We start from the raw sequence: 15,054 nt of genomic DNA, 5'->3' as shown, positions 1-15,054 counted from the left end.
TTCCACTTTGCCTCAGGCCATTTTATATGAGCTTTGGCCCAGAAAAGATGGTGGCGTTTCTGGGTCATGTTCTCATATGGCTTCTTCTTTGCATGATAGAGCTGTAACCTGTGTGTGTGGATGGAAGGGAGGAAATGTATTCACAAACAATAATTTCTGGAAGTGTTCCTGAGCCCAATCAGTGATTTCCATGACAGAATCAGACCTGTTTTTAATGCAGTGCCGCCTGAGGATCCAAAGATCACTGGCATCCAATATTGATTTTTCGGCCTTGTTTTTTGCGTACAGAGATTTCTGCAGATTCTTGTATTCTTTTCATGATATTATGTACTGTAGATGATGAGATATTCAAAATCTTCACAATTTTATGTTGAGAAACATTAATCTGAAATTGTCAAATGATTTGTAGACTGTAGTTTTTTGCAGATCTTCTTTATCATCTTTACTTCTGAGAGACTCTGCCTCTCTGAGATGCTTTTTTTTTATGCCCAATCATGTTGCCAATTAACCTAATTAGTTGTAAAATGTTCCTCCAGCTGTTTCTTTGTAGTATCACTTACTTTTACAGTCTTCTGTCGCTCCATCCCAACCTTTTTGAGACATACCATGAAAAATTCAAAATTTTTCATGAAATAGTAAAACACACATTTCTATGTTCTATTGTGAATAAAATATGGGTTCATGAGATTTGCAAATCATTGCATTCTGTTTTTATTTACATTTTAGACAGTGTCCCAACTTTTTTGGAATTGTTTTTTCACTGCAATCCACCCAACTTCTCCTGCCTTCTCCTGCAGTTGCTCCACAAATGTTTATTTATTATTGTTTGATGTTGTTGCGTTTTCCTTGCATTTCATGTCTGGAATAAACTAAGTACATACATACATTTTCCTACCAGCTTCTTCTAGTGCTGGGTTAAGGAAATGTGGTCAAAACCTTTGCAGCCAGCTAGTATTGCAGACACATACACCTGACCCAGTGTTTTTCAGCCACTTTAAAGTCGCAAGAGACCATTGCCAGGTTGCGAGTGTATGAGATTTGTTCATTGTATAATCTACCCCCCAGTTTTTCTCTGCAGTGCCACCAAAAGGGTTGACACAGACTTTTGTAATCACTCTCATTTCTCCCTTCCTGGTGGTCGGTGGTGTTGATAGTGTTAGTGGGGGAACTAGGGGTGAAGTGAGCATGATTAGAAACTGCGCGGTGCAGTCTGTCACTTTGGTGGAGTGTGGCAGAGGAATTATAAAAAAGTGAAGACAGTAACTAGCTGAAACTTTTTTTTTTGTTCCACAGTGACACGAGGTGCCATGATATAGTCAGACTCGACTGGGGTCAGTCTTTGCATGAAAGTTTGCGAAGCACAAGTACAACATAATAATTACTCATCAATATGCTAAGAAACATTGCCTGTACTCTTAAGTTGAAATTGAAAGAGCACTGCTCAGAAAACTGACATAGGGAGAACATGCCTCTGAGTATGGTAATTGAACATATTACTTTTGAACTGTAAAACTGCATACCTCAAAGCTTCAGAGCCATACTAAACAGTACTTACAAATCAAGCATGACCTTGATTCCATCAAACATGTCGATCTAAATAAAGTCAAAACATTGCTCTGAATCTGACTCCAGCTTTGTGAGTAATGATGTGTACAGATGAGCAATTACTTGCATAATCTATAATAATAAAAGGCAAAGCCCTCACTGACTGACTGACTCACTCATCACTAATTCTCCAACTTCCCGTGTAGGTGGAAGGCTGAAATTTGGCAGGCTCATTCCTTACAGCTTACTTACAAAAGTTAGGCAGGTTTCATTTCGAAATTCAAAGCGTAATGGTCATAACTGGAACATATTTTTTGTCCATACACTGTAATGGAGGAGGCGGAGTCACGTATCGCGTCATCACGCCTCCTACGTAATCACGTGAACTAAAAACAAGGAAGACATTTACAGCACGAGTCACACGCGGGAACGAAGGTAAATTACGTTAATTTTTGACTGTCTTTTAATACTGTGTGAGCACACATATTAACACATGTGCAATTAAACGTGTGCATTTACGGGGTGATTTCTCAGGCTTAAAAGCTCACCTTTTATCAAACGCGGGAAGAAAGGTAACTGACGTTGTTCACTGTCTTTTAATACTGTGTAACCATACATATTAACACATGTCCAATTAAACGTGTGCATTTACGGGGTGATTTCTCAGGCTTAAAAGCTCGCCTTTTACTAAAAAGGTAAATGCAAAACTATTTTCAATCAGTTTATTGAAACGCTCCCGTTAAGGATTGCAATAACATATTCGCGAGATAAAAGAACGAAGTAGGGGGAAATGGAGGAACAGCCGCAAACAGCGAAGAGCAAAAAATTAATTAAACAATTGAGAACGGAGCGAGTTAAGCATACAAGCATGTTCATAAGGGAAACAAAGCACGGTGTAAAACGTAAGTTTAAATTAAGTTAATAGAAACGCTCCCACTGCAGATTGCAATAACATATTCGCGAGATAAAAGTTTAATGAGAAGACACGAGGTATAAACGAAGCACACGCCGTGGCGCAACGTTAGGGGCAACAGTTTCAACCATTCTATGATCTGCTTCTCGCAACTGAAAGACGGCACATGGCGGATGTTAGCCGACTTGCTGACCGCAACGTTAGGGGCTTCAACTATGGCGCTGACGCCATATCTCAGTGCCAACACTTTGCAGACTGTACTTAAAAGACATGCCCTCCTCACTGGACAGTTAAAAACACCAATCAAACTAACGATGACATCAAGTATTACCCAATCAAAAGTAGGAAAGGAGGCATCTTCATAAAATGCGTGTGGGATGATTTGCATGAGACGCTGCTTTAAAAAAAAAAATGATAAAAAAAATACGGGAGAAATCCCGTCCAGTATTGATTCAAAACAGGACGCGCAATTTCATTCTCAAACGCGGCACGATTCTGTATTTTAAAGGACGGGTGGCAACGGAGATAAAAGTTTAATGAGAAGACACGAGGTATAAACGAAGCACACGCCATGGCGCAACGTTAGGGGCAACAGTTTCAACCATTCTATGATCTGCTTCTCGCAACTGAAAGACGGCACATGGCGGATGTTAGCCGACTTGCTGACCGCAACGTTAGGGGCTTCAACTATGGCGCTGACGCCATATCTCAGTGCCAACACTTTGCAGACTGTACTTAAAAGACACGCCCTCCTCACTGGACAGTTAAAAACACCAATCAAACTAACGATGACATCAAGTATTACCCAATCAAAAGTAGGAAAGGAGGCATCTTCATAAAATGCGTGTGGGATGATTTGCATGAGACGCTGCTTTAAAAAAAAAATGATAAAAAAAATACGGGAGAAATCCCGTCCAGTATTGATTCAAAACGGGACGCGCAATTTCATTCTCAAACGCGGCACGATTCCGTATTTTAAAGGACGGGTGGCAACCCTACAGTGCCAGGTAACCACCCATACAATCAGATTGTGATTCAGACTAGAAATGCAATGAATGTAATTACCCCGATCTACATACAAGGCGAAAGTCTTGCAACATTCGAAGATAATGGTTTGGGATAATTAGTACTTATTAAGTACAACATTGAACATAAAAGAGCTTATGAAGCCTTGAACCGAAAAAAGCAAGATCTCAGAGATCGTAAAAAAAAAAAAAGGAGGTAATGTCGTTTTACTCGCTGTAGATTTTACTCAAACATTACCAGTTATTCCACGAGGGAGACCAGCAGATGAACTCAACGCGTGTTTAAAATCCATGCTTCTCCCACGGTCGGTTATATGTCGCGTGTTCTCGGGTAGGTACACCAAAAAATGTATACATTTAAGCATGTAATGGGCAAAGAAAAAATGAGGTATACCCGAAGGCACTGCAGTAGTACTCAATGTAACTTTACTTCTTAAATGTTAATGTTTTACTGTTTAATAATTTATACGCTTCTTATATATTGTTCAAATTCTTTTATGAAAATACCAGTGACAGCGCAATGCACGATAACATGGAGTGAATACACCATACGCATCTGCCCACGGCCGCCCTGGTGTGCGCAGATAGGAGTTGATTCTAAAATAAAATAAACATAAAAAGAGTAATACATTCATCACCCATAAAGCGGATAGCAGACGTGACGTATTATATGTGTACCACATTTCAAGTCAATACGTGAAACGGTTTGCAAGCTACATGTGATTTAAAATCCTGGACAGACCAACGAAAAGCCACGGTAGCAAATTATTGAAGAAGATTTTACTGTTTAATAATTTATATTTATATGAAATGTGCTTCTTATATATTCATATTCTCATATGATAATGATGTTAATGTTGTTTATATTGATTTCTATGTTATTGTAAGTGCATCTATGTGTGTATATGTATGTATGTATGTGTGTGTATATATATATATATATATATATATATATATAAAAAATATGTGTATATGTATATATAATATATCTGTATATGTGTGTGTATATGTGTATATGTATATATATATGACAGCAACACTCATAACAATGACAACACAATTACATTGACAATCATGTTACGTTATTTTTAAAATGTTTCCTTTACTTTTTCATAACCTCTTTAACACACTACTTCTCCGCTGCGAAGCGCGGGTATTTTGCTAGTATAATAATATATTTGCTTCTGTTTCTGCAGAGCTGTGTAGGACAAGTGATCAATCGTAGACAACTGTGCATCATTATAATTCTCTGAACCTTAGCTATCCAATGGTAATGAGCCTTTCATTATACGTGGCTTGTAGTAGGTGGGATATTTGATAAAACAGACTAACTCTGGTGTCACACGCTCACTGCTCGCTTCAGGGTATACATGTGTAAAATAATGAAAGAGAGCCCATAACATGGAAACTTAGGATTGATTTAAAAGAAGACATCCTTGAGTATATTAAAAATAATTTATTGCTTTTGATTAACTTGTGGTTTTATTGCAACGTACGCAAACAACTGAAGGTGTGACGCCTCATGCGTAGGTAAGTTAAGGTAAATTTATTTCTTTCAATCTTTAACAACTATTTCTATTACTTCTACTTCTTCTACTTTTAGTGGAACCAATAGAATGAAGTGATGAATTTTTGCAGTTGTGTACATGGGTCTACTGGAACTTTTTGTAGAAAAAGTATAGGATGTCTCAGCAACCTTTAATCATTAAAAAGGGATACCTTGCTAACAAAAGATCAAATTTATATATACTGTACTTGAATTTCAAATAGGATTTTGAAATTTCTAGCTTTTAATGTAGCTTGTTTTTTCCAAATTATAGTATGTTTCCTATCAAGCTCTTTTTCCCTATAACAAAATATAATGTTCTCTGTGAAGGGGCCTAGGTATATTGTTCATCTTTTCCTCTTTTATGTGTGTGTTTCTTTGTCTGTTCATCACTGATTTGTATGTGTACTGTGCAGCGAGATGAAAAAAGAGACATTAGATTGTGCATGATATATTTAGTGCTTTTAGCATGTCATAGTGGAACTGTAGCACTATCACAGTTCATACATTTGTTTCCTAACAAAACATTAAATGATGAATATGTGTGCAGAGAATGCTAGACATGGAGGTAAGAGATGTAAAATATGTGTAACTAGAGTAGACAACAGCAAACTACCGGACATTTCAGTGCATAATATTCTCAGTAATTGTCAAACATTAAGAGAAATTAGACTGCAAAATAGAAAGTCTACATCCTTCTCCAAATGAAATGATTCTTTATGATGACCTACATACACCTTGTAAGTTATATACTTGGGTTTCTGCCCATTGCCTGAAACATACCTTTCAACAGAGACCTGAATCAGACCAACAAATTAGAAATAGGCAAAAAAAGAAGTTCAAAAAAAGTTTAATGAACGCAAAGTTAGAAATGTAAAGTATTTTTGAGGTGAAATGCACAAACAGACAGTAAACTAAACCCAAGTCAGAGTGCTACACACAGATGATGCATGTCACTACTTACATGCATCAGGAGATGGCATCGCAAAAGAAGCCATAATTTATGACAACATCTACAGAACATCTGATATCTATATTACTAAACCACAGTTTTAATTTATGCACGAATGCACCGATACGCATGCGCAGTGCGCCTCAGCGCCCCAGAGTCAAACGCACGCATGCGCACTGCGGCCTTGGCGCCTGCCCCAGAGTCCTGAGTCAAATGTAGCGGCATCCCAAAATGCGGCGGCGCCCGCCCCAGAGTCATACGCAGCGGCTTCCCAGAGTCAGTAGGGGGCGCCCAAAACCAAATAACACAACGTGCTGCGCCGTGGCGCACGCCCCAGAATCAAATGCAGCGGCTTCCCAAAACGCGGCAGCTTCCCAGAGTCAGTAGGTGGCCCCAGAGTCAAACGCGACGGCTTCCCAGAGTCAGTAGGTGGCGCCTAAACAACATGGATAAAAACAATGAACGAAGGCGCCCACACAAAGAAACCGCTTTAGTTCAAATGCGGTTATTGAATTAAATGGAAACTTTACCATGCCTACGACCTGTGAACTAAACCTGAGGTAAAGAGTGCACGCCAGGTTGTACAGCCGCCCGGACGCGACCAGCCATACCACCGCATATACGACGACACAGCCATAAAAAAACAAAAACGAGACTGCATGAAGCAAAAAAATAACAGAAGCGCTTTGAAATGAACTGTCCCAGGACGCACCCACCCTCCATGATATTTCATCACGCACCGGCTTCCCCCTTGGGAATGGCCCATACTGCTTTCACGTGTGTTGACAAATATTGCATCGGATTGGAACAGTGCACCCTGCGCCAATTCGCCACCGCAAATGTGCCCAAATGTACGTGTTACATCAAGATGACACAGTATTAACCACAGAGCTAATAATGACAAACATAGCTGAGTCATAAACAATCACCCATTAGCAAACTCTATAAACATGCTACATGAGGTTGAAAGAGAAGCCAATACAAAAGCAGAAGCGGACGGTGTGGCACCAACTACAATTGCCTTAGTGCTAATAAAGGACAAAGAACAGGATCCGAGACGATACAATGTTCCCATCGTTAATGAAGTGGCAATTGTGTTTCAAAGTGATGATGGTGAGCCTCTGTTTCACCGTGATATTGTCATGCATTTACGTCCTGATGGAAACAAGGCACCTACAACGCGCTTCTGAAACACCATGACCACATGAGTCACAGCTCCAAAAAGAAACCGCTTTAGTACAAATATGTTTATTTAATTAAATGACATTTCCCGGGATGCACCCACCCTCCGTGAGGTGATTGCCATTCTTGGATTTGCGATTCTTTCGAGAATTGTGGGCTTGCTGGTCTTAAACATAAACTGGAAACAGGGATGCAGACTGACAACATTTTTATGAGTTATGTATTCATTAAGTAAATGTTATGTATAATGTATTCATTTCTACTAATGATTGAGCATCCACAGCCATCTCCAACCACATGTAGAAATGTGTTTTCTCTTGTATCTTTGATGGAAATTGTGACCTGAATTATATGCTATACTATACTATATGCCTGCCCGCCCACTAAGGTCCTCTGATTCTGGTAATCTTGTTGTGCCCCTCACTAATCTACACTCTATGGGTGACAGGGCCTTCAGCTGTATAGCGCCCAGACTCTGGAATGACCTACCAAAATTAATCAGGTCAGCTGACTCCATGAATTCTTTTAAAAAACAACTCAAAACTCATCTGTTCAGGAAGGCTTTTAGCTCTACTTGACTTTATTACCTTTCTCTCAGTTTACTTCTCTGTCAAGATGCCAATGTAACCTGTATGTGTGTGCTAGACCATCAATTATGTTGTCTGTTTTTTTTTTTTTTTTTTCAGAATTTACTGTCTTAATCTTCTTTTTTATTTATCTGGTTTGTACAATGCTATATACTGTATATTCTGCCGTTCTTTATTATATTCTGTAAATGCCTTGAGCATGGGAAAGGCGCTATATAAATAAAATGTATTATTATTATTATTATTCTGAATTTGGAGTATAACATAAATGCAACTTGACTCAGTGGTGGAATAGAAGCAACCAGTTCTACCGTCTGTTTCGAGCCATTATTTTTTTTGTTTATTGTGGGTCACTTAGTATTGTAAGCACTACATAGTATACAAACATTCTAAAATGCCTGCCTCCCTTCCATAACCCTTTGCTTATCTTTGTGTATGCCCCCACCTCTCCCACAACTACTGATATGAGTGGCAAAACGAACTGTCCATCTTCAAAGAGAGCTTGTCACAGTATGGCACAGAAAGACTGCTGCCATGACTACAGGCCAAGAGCAATTGGATCGTTTTTTTGCATGGAAACAGTTTATTCAGTCCATAACCTGTGTTGTGCAGCCTTTGCAGACTTTTTAGGAATTAGAGTAGAAGAATGTACAGGTTGTCTGGTCATATGCACAGTTGGGTCTACTTAAGAAATATGTGTAATCTGCTGCAAAATGTGCCTTCATTGAACTTTGGAAGTAATACCTAAATCTCTTTGTGTTAGCATTTGTTGTAGTCATGTTAAGCTAGGCGCAGCAGCTGTAGTTCAGGAGATATTTGATATATTGTTATAATACTATTTTAAACTCTGTGATATTGTTTCATTATAGTGGAAGAAGATTAACATGAAAATCCCTCAGTGCAGCTTTTTTTGTAACCCACTTCAAGGCATATGGGGTCTAGCCAGCATATGTCCCTGCAGCAGTGGCTGGAAGGTGGAATCTAACTATAGACTTGGTACCAGTCTAATGCAGCACACAATCACATGTGCATCCACATTCATTCACTCACCCACACTGGGCTTGCCGTATGAAAGGATCATGCGGGATTTTTAGAATAATTTATTTTCATGACTGAGAATTTTTGGACAGCATATTCTATAAAGTATTGTATTATCATGTAGTGGCGAGAAGATGCACTACTGCTTAACTGGTAGTAGTAAACATTTTATCTACATATTAAAAAAAAAAATTGCTGGTTTCACACTGAGGGGTGGCACGTGGCACAGTTAGCACTCCTGCTTCACAACACAATAGTTTTAGGTTTGTATCTGGTGCCCAGTCTTTGTCTGTGTAGAGTTTGCACATTCTTACCATCTCAATTCTGGTTTTCTTCACAAATGCCAAAGAGATCTATAGATAAATAGATAGACAGAACTTTATTTGTCCCCAAGGGGAAATTTGGCTTCTTATAGAAGCTCTTTAAATAAAAAAATACATAAATAGGTAGATAAGTAAGTTGATAAATAAATAAATATACGCATATATTTAGTTAGGTCTGAACACACACGGATGATTATAAAGCAAGAACATTAAAAAGAAAGAAAAGTTCTGACTTGGCAGTCCCAGTCCCAGTGAGGCATTATACAGACGTATTGCTGTTGGTATAAAGGAGCCCACACTTCTGCTGAATAATTCATTGGCTTAAAGTTCTCAGTGTTAGTGTGTCAGAGTGTGTGTTAATGTGTAGCATTGTTCATATGGCACTCAGTTTAGTTTTAATTCCCTCATTTGCTTCTACCCCCAGGGGGTCTAGAATGCATCCCATAACTGAGCTTGCCCTTTTAAAGCTTTTTGATTTGGTGGGCCTCTCCTGTAGTCATCTTACCAGCCTAGCACTCCACAGTGTAGAAAATCACCCTGGCCATCACAAATTTATAGAAGAGATGAAGGATGTCATTTCCCACATTAAAGAGTCACAGATTCCAAAGGAAAAAGGGCCTGCTCTGCCCCTTCCTATATAATTCCTCTGTGCTCCGAGACCAGTTCAACCTGTCATTGATGTGAACCCCCATGTACTTGTAGGAATGGACCACCTCTACATCCACTCCTTACATAGTGATCAGACACAGAGGCTATTTGGTGCAGCAAAAGTCAAAAACCAGTTCCTTGGTATTGTTGCTGTTAAGATGCAGACAATTTTCTTTGCATCAAGAAACAAATTTTTCCACCGGACTCCTGCACTCTGTCTTATCCCCTTTATCAATACAGTTTTATTAATAGCTTAGATTAATTAAAGATCCTAAGACTTGTGTACATGTGTAGGCCCTGCAAAGAACTGGCCACCTTACTGATGGCTGAGTCCAGCCTTGCTCCCAGATGGCAGAATAGGCACCATCTTCACAAAATACTGAACTGCATAAGTATGTTACAAAATCACTGAGTTGTGGCACATTGTATGAAAAGTTTTAAAAACACATAAAACTGTATTTGTGTCAGAAAAAATAGTTTGAAAATGTTGCTAAAAAATTATCCTTGAAAAAGATAAGCATGAAGTTCTTCTGTTTAATTTTTGCTAAACAGGCAAGCACTCTTCAAGTGCTATCATTCTGCCCGTATAGCCCCCAACCAATCAGCTGTGATGGCAAGTTGTAATTTCTTTGGCTGCTTGTTTTCACTCAGTTTCAGATCTACTGGCCTCATTGAGAGCCTATTTTCATCTTCCACATTAATATTCATGTCACCAACTTTATTGAGGGTGTTAGCTCTTTTGTCAGCAAACATTATACTGTATATACTTCAGGACCCACTTCTCCCTTATGAAATAATTTTGTTCTTTTATTTTCAGTATATGTGCTACTTGTTTACTGCCTAGAAAACAGGAAGGTTTTTGCTAGCCAAGTGGGCTCAGCAAGTGAAGTAAGATGTAAGGTGTTAGGTTTTCTGTTCAGTGTAGTAATAACAAGTTTGGTGACACAGGGTGAAAGCATCTTTTATTTTGCTTAGCTAATATTATCTGCATAAATACCAGTTGGACAGTCTGGTGAGGAGTACTTCTTCCTCAATGATTCCGTGATCTGTGTTCCACCACCAGCCTGCTCACAGTGTATGTGTGGAGTTTGCACATTTATTCCTTGTCTTCTCTGGGTAGTTATGAGACAGTGTGTTCTGTGTTCAACGTCCAGAGTTGGTTCCTTGGTTCCTGCCTTGCATGTGATTATGATTGAGTAAAAACGAATGAATAACCTACACATTGCTGTCTTTTATCGCTTTTTCTAAAAAATGTTGGGCCTTTTTCATACATTAAGAATCTTGTTTAGGTTTATATGTAAAATAATTAATACGTACACTACATTTTTAGAACCACAATTTGCCTGTCTCTGCAATATCAAAGATAAAGTGGGAATTGAACTTCAGTGAAATGCACTGCCATTCCAGCAGTGACTCCAATTCACTCACCCACATTCATATATAATGTGCCAATACAGAGTTGCCAGTCAACGTAATATATGCACATATTTGGGGTATCAGAAACTTATGTAACTGAAGAAAATCCACATAGACACAGGGTGCTCACGCATCACATCACACAGACACTGACAGTAGCAGTGAAGCATCAGCACTAAACACTGTCCCACAGCTAGCTCATGCCCAGTTGTTTTATATAATTTAGATTTAAGCTCAGTTGGAATGCATTGTTGCCATGTAAATATGTAAACCATTTGCAAAATGTAGTCACTAAATATGCCTTTCAATCACGGCTGTTTCTAAGACTGTACTGTATAACATTTAGCTCTGAGCAGACTTTCCAGTAGACAAGCTTATAGAACTGTGACCATGACACTTATTTCACATTGTTTTTGGTTTGCGCTTATGTAGTGCATCTTTTTTAGCATTACACATAGAAGATTTTCGAAGGTTTCAGAATCTTTTTCTGTTTGAACAGTTCCACTTCCTGAAAGAATGCACAAAAAGTCTCAGTGGTCAGCCAGTTCATTCTGCCTGGCGCTGTCAACTCTGCTAACTTCACTCAACGCAGATATTTTGGAATTGTTTCAATAGACCCCCTTGTTTATTATTAGTCTGGAATGCTGAGTGTAGGAATGGGCATCAACTAGTCTGTAGGTCTTCTATAAACAAACATCTTTGTCCAGCCTTCAAAGTCTTGTTTTTCCCCTAACTTCCCAGCAGTTTTGATAAGAATGCTAGTATAAACATGTGTCTCATCGGCAAAGAATACCATTAAATAACAAGAGGTTTTTAAACCTTCAGTTCTTTGTTTTCACTTTTTGGAATGGGGTTAGCACTCCTTGTGACCAATGAGGACTAAAATTCAGCCTTGGATTGAGGATGACCTGGACCACCAAAAAAGGAGTAAGTCAATGATTTACTAGCGGACATTTTGGCTAAGATTAGGTACCAAGGTTATGATTAAAATGACAGAATGCTTATCTTCTGTATCTGCAGTTTTTATTTAGTTTCCTGGTGCAATTCAGAGAGTTTAAACATCAACCAGCAGTAGGACCTTCCTGAATACAGTTACACCCTCAAAGCAATGCTGCATTTTTTAAATATTAAGGCTTGTAGTGTAGTGTTCTTTGATGCCACATAAAGTTTTATTTATATAAACAACGAGAAGGTGAAAATACTGGGGCAATGAGGTAACATGATGTATTTTTCTTATATATTTATAAAATATGTTTTCAAGGTGAAACAATGAATAGGAGAATAAAGTACAGAATGTCAGATTTTATTTCTAGGCAATATTTTACATATAAAAATATCTGCAGTGTTTACAGGTAGTAGTGTAATAAGCAAAAAATGACAAGAGTGTTAATAGAAAGGCCACAAAATACAGTATAACTTTAGATAATGTGTCCCTGATTACACTGTAATTACCTGTATAATTACAGAGTAACTAGATGTTATTACCTTGTACTTTCTGTTTAACACAAGCACTCAGTTGTAATTGTTATTCTATAATTTATTTACATACATATTTATATAAATATTGGAATACCAATTACAATTGAGCACTTCATTATAGAATTACACTGTATTACACAGTAAATGCAAGGTAATAACCCCTAATTACTCTGTAATTATACAGGTAATTACATGGTAAGTACAGTGTATTTGGAACACCTGATCTAAACTGATACCCAAAAGACCACATAAGTTTCCATTGCAGTCAGCTGTGAACAGGAAGAAAAGGCTACAGGGGCCATGTGGTCATCCAAACAAGATGATTGAGACTTACAAACCATTTTTCTGATGTGACACACAGAAAGCCAAAATTTGGTGTAAACATCATGAATTGACGAATCCATCCCACCTTGTGTCAACAGTGCAATGCTGGTAACTACTGATCCTGTAGAGAATAGGGCCTTTAATACCAAATGAACATCATAATAATACTATGATTTACCCCTAAGCATTGTTGCTAACTGTATGCATCCTCATATTGGTCAAAGTCTACTATTTTTTTTTAAATGGATACATCCAGCAGGATAATGCAACATTCAATGAAGTATAGAGCATTTCAGACTTGTTTCATGGACATGACAGTGACTTCAGTTTACTTCAGCCCCTTACACAGCCTCTGGATCTCAATCTAGTACAGGTGCTTTGTGAAGTTTCACAGTATAGACCAAAATCCGTGAAGAATGTTTCCAGCACCCTTTTGAAGCCATACCTGTACTGAGAAAAGCGCTATATAAATGTAATGAATTATTATTATTATTATTACCTCAAGAATTCAGGCTATTCTGGAAACAAAATGGTAGAATGAGAAAGCATCCAATCCCATAAAGACATGAGTAGCCTGGGCAAGGATGCTTTATTAGTAAAATATTATATCACTGTTTGTGTTACCATTAAACATTACAATTTCCCTCCAAAAGGCTCCAAAATAAAGTGCCTCTTCCATAAATTGTTTCCTGGTTGTACATACAATTCACTTACTGTTCTATTAGTAAAAAATAAATCCTGTTTATTTTAAATTAAACTAGGATAATGGTGTTATGCCTTAATCAAAATAAACTGAAGTTGATTAATTGGCCTGAGACAAAGAGTACAGATACAAGCAGAATGCACCACATTGGTTGAGATGAACAGTGGAGTCCCTTATATTCTGTTCTTGGATGGTTACATTTTCTAATTTGTATTCCTAATTTTTACGCAGAAATAATTAGTTAATGCAAATATGGCACTAAGATCAGAGCAGCAGCAAATACAATTGGAAAACACGGACATTCTTTAATACTGGATGAACACTTGAAAAATACAGTTTAATGTAGAGAAGGCCACATACTGTATAGGCAAGAAGAACTTTAATTATAATTACAAGATGAGCACCACTGGCCTATAGGAAGCAGTCTTTTTAGAAAGAACTTAGCTTTGTGTAGATGCAACACTGTCATCATCTAGGCAATGTGAAGAAGCAAGTAAAAAGGAAAATCAAATGTAATGGTGCTGTTTTAACATGTGCCTGTGAAAGGGAAAATAGCAAAGGCTATTTCATGTTGACAAACATGGAAAAAGTTAAGAGATGCATTATTTTGTCTGTGTATTCTTAATCAGGTGTTAGATGAAATTACAAAAATTGTTGAATGTAAACCACAGAATATTATACACAAACTGTATGATGTGTTAGTGAAACCACGTCAAGAGGATTACCAAGATATGGAGTTGAAGCAGAATCATTGACAAATAAAAATAATACAATTTGGATAAAATATTAGAATATTTTATCTGTTCACTATCCAAACAAGCTTGATGGACTGAACAATCTAATTTCATTGGTCAAATCTTTTGGTCACAGACAGAACTTGCTGGAAGCCTTAAAGTCAAGGCTTGAGTCAATAAAACACAGAGGAGTTTGGGAAGACATTGTAAGGAATGGCACATTGCTGGCAAATCCATTAGAAAAGAGAAAGAGAGGGACACTTGGATTGCCAGTGTGGGAAAGTGCAAATCTCTGGTCATCTGGGCACCAATTCACAACCCTCAGTCAACAATAGGATTAATAATTATTGCGAAATAAATTGCACAACAATTTTTTTGATAAGTCTTGCTTCCTGAAAAGTTTTTGCTGATTGTGACAGCACAACACCCCATAATGACAACGTGTAAAAAGTTTACTTGAGGTTTTTGCAAATTTATTAAAAATAAAAAAATTGAGAAAGCACATGTACATAAGTATTCACAGCCTTTGCCATGAAGCTCAAAATTGAGCTCAGGTGCATCCTGTTTCCCCTGATCATCCTTGAGATGTTTCTGCAGCTTAATTGGAGTCCACCTGTGGTAAATTCAGTTGATTGGACA

General features: G+C 37.9%; 1 protein-coding gene across 3 annotated transcripts in view; it reads left to right on the top strand.

Annotated features, from left to right (window-relative positions):
- usp6nl (USP6 N-terminal like) overlaps positions 1 to 15,054 on the top strand; it is a 308,470-nt gene that overhangs the window by 149,602 nt on the left and 143,814 nt on the right. Inside the window, exon 1 of one of the 3 annotated variants that reach the window (XM_028813845.2) lies at positions 11,913 to 12,102. The exons of the other annotated variants lie outside the window; for them this stretch is intronic. Coding sequence (XP_028669678.1) covers positions 12,048 to 12,102 — 55 coding nt within the window. The 5' untranslated portion in view covers positions 11,913 to 12,047. Of the gene's footprint in view, positions 1 to 11,912; positions 12,103 to 15,054 lie in introns of those variants that run through there. 3 annotated transcript variants of the gene reach the window in all.

Source organism: Erpetoichthys calabaricus, chromosome 1 (genome assembly GCF_900747795.2).
Source record: "Erpetoichthys calabaricus chromosome 1, fErpCal1.3, whole genome shotgun sequence".
Lineage (NCBI taxonomy): Eukaryota > Metazoa > Chordata > Cladistia > Polypteriformes > Polypteridae > Erpetoichthys > Erpetoichthys calabaricus.
This window is presented reverse-complemented; position numbering and strand designations above follow the sequence as displayed.